Source organism: Leucopleurus acutus, assembly GCF_964270905.1.
Source record: "Leucopleurus acutus genome assembly, chromosome: 8".
NCBI classification, from domain to species: Eukaryota; Metazoa; Chordata; class Mammalia; order Artiodactyla; family Delphinidae; genus Leucopleurus; species Leucopleurus acutus.
This window is the reverse complement of record NC_139151.1, coordinates 102,751,908-102,761,823: the sequence shown is the minus strand read 5'-3', so window position 1 is coordinate 102,761,823 and position 9,916 is coordinate 102,751,908. Positions and strand designations below refer to the sequence as shown.

At 53.9% G+C, this 9,916-nt stretch overlaps 2 protein-coding genes across 3 annotated transcripts; both read right to left on the bottom strand.

The window, feature by feature from the left end:
• Positions 1-1,679: 1,679 nt before the first annotated feature.
• FAM89B (family with sequence similarity 89 member B) lies at positions 1,680-3,192 on the bottom strand. The gene is made up of 2 exons (XM_082843949.1): positions 2,884-3,192; positions 1,680-2,487 (listed from the first exon to the last, which is right to left on the bottom strand). Exons 1-2 carry the CDS (start codon positions 3,181-3,183, stop codon positions 2,209-2,211), a joined length of 579 nt encoding a protein of 192 aa, XP_082700075.1. The 5' UTR covers positions 3,184-3,192; the 3' UTR covers positions 1,680-2,208.
• Positions 3,193-4,088: 896 nt separating this feature from the next.
• On the bottom strand, positions 4,089-5,345 carry ZNRD2 (zinc ribbon domain containing 2; the record flags this gene model as incomplete). 2 transcript variants are annotated; one of them, XM_082843948.1, is made up of 4 exons in its annotated part: positions 4,089-4,436; positions 4,832-4,916; positions 5,049-5,200; positions 5,297-5,345. In XM_082843948.1, the coding sequence occupies 4 exons, from the start codon at positions 5,313-5,315 to the stop codon at positions 4,093-4,095; spliced, it is 600 nt and encodes a 199-aa protein (XP_082700074.1). In that variant the 3' UTR covers positions 4,089-4,092. The 2 variants fall into 2 exon arrangements, with proteins under 2 accessions (XP_082700074.1, XP_082700073.1); XM_082843947.1 differs by having other exon boundaries at positions 5,049-5,315.
• Between the last annotated feature and the right edge of the window lie 4,571 nt (positions 5,346-9,916).

Here is a 9,916-nt window from a genome sequence, read left to right as displayed (position 1 = left end):
ACGTACTGGTGGCCCCATTTCACAGGCTGGGGAAAGAGAGACCCAGAAAGGAGAAGAAACGTGAAGGATCACAGTGCGCTGAGCCAGAGCCAACTGGCCTCAACACTGGGGAGAGGCAGACTCCTGCTGCCACCCACGAATTAACCAGAGCAGGAAGGAGCAGGGTCAGCGGCCAACCCGGGTAGCCTTACCTGTGGGCAGCACCCACTTGCCAGTTTCAGAACCTGACTCTCCAGCTGTCAAGTGGGAAGGTGGTCCCAACATCCCACAAGCAGATGACTTCCAACAAGCGTGTGACCTTGGGCAAAGTACTAACGCTCTGAGCCTCAGTTTTCAGCTCAGTGAAATAGGGATAATTATAGTTCCATCTTTTACAACATCATTGAGAATGAAAGCTTGGAAAGCATTAGTGTAGAACCTGGCTGATTTTGCCGGTTTTATTGAAATCCGTTATCATGGACGGGAGTGTGTGTGTGTTTACTCTCCCTCCCCTGGGAAGCCTGCCCCGGGGCGTTAACCGCTCTGTTCACACCTAGATTAGAGCCCTTATCGCCAGCCCGCCCGGCTGCCTGCTTGGTAATGAGCCGCTGCAGGTGTCAGGCGCAGAGTTACAAGAACTGCCATAGAGCAGCACATCAGCCTGTTCCGTCTGCCAGTGTGAACGCTCTGCTAGTTTTGTGAATGGACAGAAGCCTGGTCCTTGATAAATACTCGGTTTGAACAGGACGTCTGATCTGCCAGGAGTGTCAGTTGAGTTGTGTCCAGGAGGCATGGGGATGAGCAGCCGGTAAGCCTAAGTGCGCAACTTTGAGGTCCTCTCCTCTTCTCTTCGTTTCAGGAAGCTGTGGGGTATTGTGCGTGTGTGTGGAAGCCTTAGCACCCACCATTCGCAAATGTTCAGGCTTCTTTGGGGGAGGGGAGGGAACCTGACACCGGGTTTAGCTCCTAGACCCAGCATCGCGGTTCTCCGTTTCCTCTGTAAGAGAAAGCCTTTTACATACAACCCTGAAGGTCCCAGGTGCTGTTGAGGGGAAGCCAGGCATAGAATGAGGGTGTTGACGCCGCTGGGAGTCTCATGCATCCAAGCCCAGAGGCTTGCCCCCATCTCCCCTCCGGGGCTTGTCTGGCCTCTGGGGAGGCCTGGAGCACTGCGACTTCACCCCCCTTCTGCCTCTGCAACTCTTTTCTCCCACCTATAGGTCACTCATTCGTCCCAGGCCCTTCCAGGAGGCGCCCTCCCCTCTCTCGCCTAGGGCCCCTCGGCCCGGCCCGCCAGCCCAGGCCCACCCATTTCCTGTGCCGCCCCAACCCCGCCCCCACTCGGGGTGGAAAGTTTCTCTCCTCGAGAAGGGCGGCTCCTTCTCTTTCCTTCCCGGCCGGCCAGGAAAGCCCAAAGCGAGTGGGGAGGGGCGTTGAGCTCCAGGCCTCCGGCCAGAGAGGGGAAGTGACTCGCCCGCACTCACACAACCAACCGCGGGACCAAGCTGGGGCAGCTTGGAACGATCGGCAGATCGGCGACTCTGCCCGGGTAACGAGGGTTCGCACCCTGGCACCGCCGAGCCTCTTCCAACTCGGGGTCTCGGGCACCACCTGCTGGCGGAGCGCGGGGCAGCACTTTACAGAATTACCGCTTATCTTCCCGCCCCTGAGCCAGGCAGTCAAAACACAACAATGCTGAGACAGTTATTTATTTATCTATGCGCCCAGGAGGCTGGCCCCTAAACTTAAATATCCAGCGCGGAGCCTTGGCCCTTCCGGCCGTGGGTGGTGCAGGAATGGGTCCTGGAGAGCCCTTGTCTAGGGCCGTGGAACTCAGGGACCAAAGGTGGGACGCCCCTGAGCCAGCAGCTGCCAATAGCAGCAAAAGGTGAAGAGACAGGAGCCAGGCACTCATCCCAGTCACAGAGATGCCAAGGGGAGTGCTAGATGCTTTGGACCCCACCGCCAGACTGAAGGTCGGCCAAGCTGGAGGAGTGAAGGTCCAGTGCCATGGGCAGAGGCTGTAGCGCAGGTACCTGCCCCAGTGCCAGCTAACCCAAGACAGGAGAGAGAGGGTAGGCAGTTTTGCTCCCAAGGGGCCCAGGCCTTGCCCTCCTCCTGTGAGGTGAGGTGGTATGGGGGAAAGCAGGCACTATAGTCTGAATACTTGCTGAGGGGTGAGTTTCTGAGCCTTTTGCATGGGTACATGCCCCCTACCACCCTAGCTCTTCAGAGGCTGATGTGGAAGGCATCCTGCAGCCACTGGTCTCGGGCATTGTGCGTCTGGGGCACAGTGAGGGGTGGCGGGTCTGGGGGCAGGCTAGCATCAGGAGGCTCGTCATCATCAGATAGGCCAGCATCAGGTGGGTAGGAACTGTCTGAATGCAGGGAGGATGACAGGTCCTGGCACAGGCTCAAGTCTTGGCACAGGTGCTTATAGTCCTGGATCGACTCATACAGGCCCCACAGCTGGCACAGCAGGGACATGTCCAGCTGCCGCAGGCCCACCTGCAAAAGACTGAGAGTGGGCTGGGGTTGGGGTCGAAGCCACCCCCCTAGCCAGTCTTCCCAAGCACAGGTTTTTGTGGACATCAGATGCCATCTACAAGCTGTGAATCTGTAGGCAAAGCCACTGACCCTCATCTGCAAGATGGGGACAACAGTTATCTAGCAGAATAGAATGAAATAACACTAGTAAGGCATTTAAAAATACATAGTAACTATTACCATAAACGGTAACTAATTATTGTTACCATATCCCCTCTGACCCAACCGGCTTCTGCCAATCCTCTAGACCCACGTAGCGCGCTGCCTTATGTACTCCGCCCCGCCCCAGGACCCTCAAGCTCGGCGGCAGCCCCCATCACCCCGCAACGCCCAGCTGACCGAGGCAGGGCTACTCACCATCTCCTTGCGCAGCGCCGCTAGCGCCGAGTCGAGGTTAACAGGGCGACGCGGGCCGGGGGGACCCGCGGCAGTTCCCGCGTTGGCGGCGCCGGCGGCGTTACGGGGCCCGTCCGGTACGCGGGCGGCCCGGCTCAGCTCATCGTGGATGCGGCTGCGCTGGCTGTAGACGCGCTCCAGCTCCCTCCACGAGCCCCCGCTCGCGTTGAGAAGACCGCTGAGGCCGCGCGGTAACGGCGGAAGACCGGTCAGGGCGCAGCCCGCGCCGCTTGGCGCCTCGGCCGAAGGCAGCCCATTCATGGCCGGACCGGCAGAGGAGGATGCCGCCTCCTTCCCTCCAACGCTCCGCCCGGGCCGCCGCCCGCAGGCCCCGCACCCCGCGGCCCCGCCAGCCGAGCCCAGCCGCCGCCCGCAGGGAGTGCTTTGTTCCTACCCGATTCCTCCGACTCCGCCCCCTGCCCACCCCTCCGTGTGGGCAGGGCCTCTCTTAAAAGGGCAACGGCTGATGCGCCCACGTTGCCCCAGGTCGCAGAGAGCAGAGAACAGGCAATTGGCCACCAATAGAAGGGGAACAGGAAAAAGGGGTGAGGGAAGAGGGCAAAAGCGGAGCGTGCGGTTCTTTCGCGGTTCTCCACCCCCACACACAACACTTTATTTATTCTGCCTTATTATAAGTCTCAAGGATCTAAAAAGGGGGGGGGGTGGTCAGGAGACTGAGGATAAGTCCATAATTGATCCCTAATTGACTGACACCCTGTCAGTATCTGAGTACCTGGTCTGGGCCTGAGGTGGGATAGGATGATGGTGTCGCGATGCTCGGGGGAAGGAGGGGAAGCTACCAAGGGGACTGGAACCCTAAATCTCACTCAAGGGTGGGGAATGAGCCCTGGATGGCTGAGGAGGTTGCAGGGTTCCTTTAGAGAGCGACGCCTGTTTCTGCTTTTGAGGAGGCTGTGGCCTCCTCATCAGAATAAAAGTATCACATAGTCCTCTCCCGCCTCATCCTTTGAGTGGGGAAACTGAGCAGAAACAAGCCCAACTCATCTCTCAGGGCATCAAGGAGACCAGACTGTGACAGCATGAGAGGCCAAAAGTAGGAAAAAGACGAGCAGAGCTGGGGCTTACATGCACACTCAGAAACAAGAAAAGAAAAAAATCACACAAGAGGAACAGCTGTTTTTCTACAGGGATTTTCTCAGGAGGGGTTCTTTAGTGTTGCAGCTGCTGCAGGCTGCGCAGAGCTTCAGCACAAGCCCGGATAAGGCTACACAGCTGGATGCTAGTCTCCAGGGAGGTGCTAGAGCCCAGCTCTGCTGAGGCCCAGGTCAGTTTCTGCAGGAGAGCCTCTTGTGTGCAGACCACGACATCTGCATTTGGAGGCACAGCAGGAGGGGGCGGCCCCTGGACTGCCTTGAGCCCTGCTGCAGCTCCCTCACAGTGCTCTGGACGGGGTACTGGGGGCTGAGGGGCAGGCCGAGAGCCCAAGGGGGGCTCCGAAGCAGAGGCGAGCTGGTGCTCCCGAGCTTGGGAGAGGGCAGCCTGGGCATTCAGAGCTAAAAGAGGAAAAAGCCGGTGGAATGGTCAGGATACCTGGCTCACCTCAGCCCTGAGCCACTTCCCTACTCTTTACTGTTCTGCTCTCTCTCTAGTTGAGATGTTTTCCCTGCCCCAGTATAAGGCAATTTATCCATTTTCTTCTTTGTATCAGAGTTATTTATGCCCTTGCTTCATCTCTCTCATCAGAACTATGCCTGATAAGCTAGACCCTCCATGATTTCTGGCACACGGTAGGTGCTTGGTGCTCTTACTGAATGAATGGTCCTTTCCAGAGCTGAAAGAAGAAAGCAAGTCACCCCCGCCTCACCCACAAATACCACTGTCACCTCCCACCTACTGTTCCTGAGCCTCTCTCACCACACTTCTTCACCAAGCACACTCGACACCTTACCCGGATTATCTTTGTCCACGTCTGAGTCGAGCTCCTGGCAAGCCACGCAGTAAATTTTCCGCTGTTTGTCTTGGAGGAGGATCGTCTAGGGGCCAGAAAGCACACGGGGCAGGGGTGAGACGCCGGGCGATGGGGTCCAGAGGGGAGCGCTGGTCAAGGGCCGTGTGGCCTGGTCCGCGGCCCCATCCTGGATCCCACGTCCCGAGTCTCTCCTCACCCCGCAGTCCGCGCACGTCTCGCCCAGCATGCGGTAACCACGCAGCAGGTAGTCGCCCATGAGCCGGGAGATGCGATCCTGACGCTCCCGCCGCGCTTGCAGCACCTTCGTCTCCGCTTCGGTCGGGGGCTCCCAGGAAAAGTCGTCGACTTCTGGGGGAAGAGAGGCACAAGGAGCCAGGGGGTCTTGCCGAAGCAGGCTGCATCCCGCAACCCGCAGCCACAAACCCCCGCAGCCCAAGTCCTCACCAGAGCCGTTCAGGGCCATGTTACCGTTGTCGCCGCTAGACTCACCGGAAGTGACGCACAAGCCGCGCGCCTTCCTCTTGGCTCCGCCCCCTCCGTGTGGGGCCGAGGATGAGGGCGGAAATAACGCTCTGTGTGCTCCGACGTCGCGATGCCCAGAGTGGGGCGTGTCTACCGCAGACTAGACCCTGTCCCATTGGTGCGCCCCTCGGTGGGAGCCTGTGGACAAGAATTTTCGACTGGCCGGGCCTCAGGAGGGGCGTCTCCGTGATAATGCCGCTCAAAGTCGCAGGGCCCGGAAGTGGCTGCTCAGAGTCGCTCTTCCTGCCCGCCGCGGAGGGAGGGGACCGGTTGGCTTGAGAAATCTCCGCTGGCCTCCGCCTCCCCTGGAGTTTCCCTTTCCGCACTGGCAGGACCCGGGGCAGGCGGGACAGTGGCAACATCACAACACCCTTGATAACAAACGGCCCCTTACGCGTGCGTGGAGCCTCCTTGGGCCTCAGTCCTTCCCTTCTCACTTCAACTGGCAAGGCAGGCCAGGCGGCGATCGTTCTCGCTGCCTTTCAGCTTATTTCAAGACCCCTCCCCTTCTGCACGTTCGGTGTTACAGTCTGCCCACCCCCTATCTTCCCCACCCAAAGGCCTGGGACTGATTCAAAGTCAGCCCTTAAGAAGACATTTTGTTCTGTTGAAGTTTGAACCCTCGAAAAGCCAGCTGACCGCGGGTGGGGGTGGAAATTGCTGTGCTGGGCATGCGCAGTTTCGGTTCCAGCCGCAACTGAGTGATACATGCTGGAGGGTGGGGATGAGGGGTTTATTACACATGCCTGTGACCGTTATGCTCTTCTTGAGTGCGTTGCTGTTAAAATTACTAGTGCTCCCTGACTATTGGCCTTGGTGGGTTTTTTTTTTTCTCTTTGTTCTTTTTCCATACACCTCCTCTCCCTTAGTAGGTTTGAAGAAGCCAGGTGGAGCAGGCAGCAGTCCCCAGATGTGCAGCCTGCAGTGCCTCAAGGCAGTACACCAGGTCAGTTGAGGAGCTAGGACTTAGAGTCCCGTAATCTCATCGGCAATCTCCTTCTCTGACTGGCAGCACATGCTTTCAGTTTTACCTGAAGATAGAGCACCCTCCTCCTGGCCCCATCTTCCTCCTACATAGACTCCCTGGAACTTACATTTTCTGACTCTTCCTGCCTCCTGCTTCCTTGGAGAGCCCTGTGCCCCACGTCACTCTGTCCATCTACCAGCAGCCTCTTGGGCAGCAGTGTACCTGACTCAGGGCCTGACACCAGGTCAGTTCTGCCAAAATGACTAGGCACTCTTGGCCTCTAGCCTATATGCACAGACCCTTCGGGTCCTTACTATCTTCAGCTCCCAGCACGCCCCACCCCCCACCGAATTTCTCGATGCACCCTTCTGTGTCATCATAATGGCCCATATCCACTCAGCAGCTTATCCTGTCTGACACCAACTAAGATCCTTACACTCATCCTCCCATTTACTCCCTTTCATTTATTCCTCATGACAACTACTCTCTTCTGGGTGGGGTTTGGGAGTGGAAAGGTAGCGCCTCACAGTCCAGGTCTGCCCCATTGTAACAACCAATGACTCATCCTGACGTGCAGCAACAAAGACCCAATGCAGCCAAAAGAAGAAAAAAAAAAAAAAACTCATCCTGGGAGTACAGAAGTTTCCACCTCCTTTCAGGCAGCATTTACAGAGATGCACACACATATTAAACATGAATGGAGGGAAATTCATTACTGCTATGGACAAGAAAATAGATGAATCATTAGAACTTTGCTGGCTCACTTGGGAGAGGAGGGGCAGGGCATGTGATGCTTGGTAAGGAAGAATGGCAATAGCTGGGTCATCTTACAGCTCAGCCCTTTCTACAGGCTATCATGCGAATCTTATATCTATTCTGAGATGACAGTAAAAGGTCTCAGCTTTTCCCCCCTAATGGGTCTTGGCTGCTATAAGGGAGCTTTGTCCCTCTTCCGGGAAATTTCCTTGAGACAAACTCCCATAGGAAACCATAGATGAGGTACTTATTACTCTTTGGGCTCCTATTGTCTTACTCCAGGTTTACAGTACTGCCACAGGTGCCCCAAAGAAATCGAGATGAATTCTTGTGATAGCTCCACTGCCCTAGAAAACTCTCCTAGCCCTTCTATTAAAACAAGGCAAAAATGAGACATTATTATGACAGGGGGACAGAAATACCCTCTATCAAGGTAGTCTCCTTTTAATAAAAGTCACGGCTGTGCAAGTCAAGCCCAAGTCCTGACAGACATCTATAGAACGCTCCACCCAACAACAGCAGGTCATATTCTTCTCAAATATACATGGTCTTCTCAAATATACATGGTCTAACCATATGTTAGACCATAAAGCAAGTCCCAACACACTTAAAATGGTTGAAATAATACAAAGTATGTTCTCAGATCACAGTGGAATGAAATTAGCAATCAGTAAAAGAAGGAAATTTGGGAAATTCACAAATATGTGGAAATTAGACAACACCCTCTTAAATAACTAATGGGTCATAGAAGAAAACACATGGGAAATTAGAAACTGCTTGGAGATTAATGAAAACACAGCATAACAAAACTTGTGAGATACAGCCAAAGCAGTGCTTAGAGGGCAATTTATAGTTGTATATTCTTATATTTAAAAGAAAAAAAAAGTCTCAATTCAGTAACCTAATCTTCCGCCTTAAGAAACTAGAAAAAAAGAGCAAACTAAACCCAAAGCAAGCAGAAGGAAGACTAGAATAGATTAGAGAAAATCAACTCACCTACAAGTTAGTTCTTTAGAAGATCAACAAAATTGCCAAACCATTAGCAAGACTGACCAACTCAAGCCCAGGTCAGCCAAAGGGTGTGAACCTTGCCGCTCCAGCTGGAAAGCAATGTTGCTGTGGTTGCTGAGTCAAGGAGTCCCCAAATGTGAGATAGATAATGTCAGGGCCCTGCCGCCTAATAGAGGGCTTTGGACGGCAATGTTCTCAGCTAACTGTGGAAACAAATCGTGGCTGATCAAACTCTCTAGATCACTTATGCAGATGCCCATGCTAAAGGCCCATTCTCTGATGAGACTGACATGAATCAAGCTGTTGTTCGAGCCTGCCCAGATTGTCTCCATTTCTGCCTGGACCTATCATGATACGAGATATGGCAACACGTCCACCATCACGGAGTGGGCACAAAGTGAAGGACTCTATGCTGCTGATGCAGAAGCCACCACTCCATGCCAGATTTGTGATCCCGGTCAAAAGTTCATCTGTTTGTCCTGTGAAGAGGAGGCTACAGTGTATGTGGCATTGCCCCTGCCCACTCCTGAGAGATTGAATGCATGGGACCTTCGACTCCTTCCTGGGGCTATGGATGGTGTCTCACACTTTTTCAGGTTACAGTGGTACTGTTTCAGGCCAATCAGCCAACTTTGGTCACCCCATTGTGGTTCTTGAGACGAATCTGTGTAATGTTTTTGGCTTTCTGGACCAATTGAAGTCTAACAATGGTGCACCTTTCATCTCAGGCCACTCAACAATGGGCTGATAGTCTAGGTATTTGGTGATCCTTCTATCCTCCCTGTCATCCACAAGCATGTGGTACTGTTGAGCACTGAAATAGCTCCTCAAAAATTAGCTCAAAGAGATTTCTGGCTCTCCCTCCTGGTCCACACACCTTAGTACAGCAGTTCAATAACTGAATGTGGCTGTCCCCAGGATGGGACCATCTCATCTAGGCCATGTCCTTCATAATGATTGAGATGAGAGGGGTGGGGTTTATATAGACCAGTTTTGAAAATTTAGGGTTCCACGTTCACCATTCCTGGACATAATGCTTCTCTCTTTCCCTTAACAGCAACCCCAGGTCAGCCTGATTGGTGCAACTCCAGGAGACAGCCCAGTCAGAAAGGGGCCTAGGGGATTCTCAACCACCTGGATTCTCTTATTTGACTGACACGGTCCCAGATCATGAGAATACCTGGAGCGCTTGGCACGCACACCTCTCTCTCTGAGTCCCCGAACAGTGGCCTACACGTAGAGTGGGGGACATAGTGGGCTCCTGTATGTTTTATAAAAATGTCCTTGTCCTTCTTGCACCTGACCCTTCCAGATGAAAAGTGTAAGTAGGAGGTGATTGGAAAAAAGGTGAAGTTCTAACTACTAGAATAGAACACATCGATTTTGTGACACTGGAGGGAGAATAACAACCTTGGCACTTGGGGAGGGGACACCTCAGACCCTGGGAGAAATGGGGGAAAGAAAGACACTTATAGTCTTTGTCTTTCCAAACCACTTGGAGCCTTCTTCACTGAGGACAACATCTTGGTCCAACTCGCCCAAACTATTTCAAGTGACTTAAATTTAACTGACTGCTGAGTCTGCCATGCTCCACTAGACAGTTCTGACCTGGGTTTCATTGCCATTCTGCTTAACCTTACCAAGGGATTGGAAGCAGCAGCGGGTAGCCTCAGCTCCTGTACCTCCTACATAAAATACCTGTCAACAACATCACCTCCAGATACAGATCCCAGGCCCAATCCTGAAGCTATCACCACTCAGTCATGCCATGGAGTAGATGAATGGCATCTGGCTGGTGGCATGGCAAA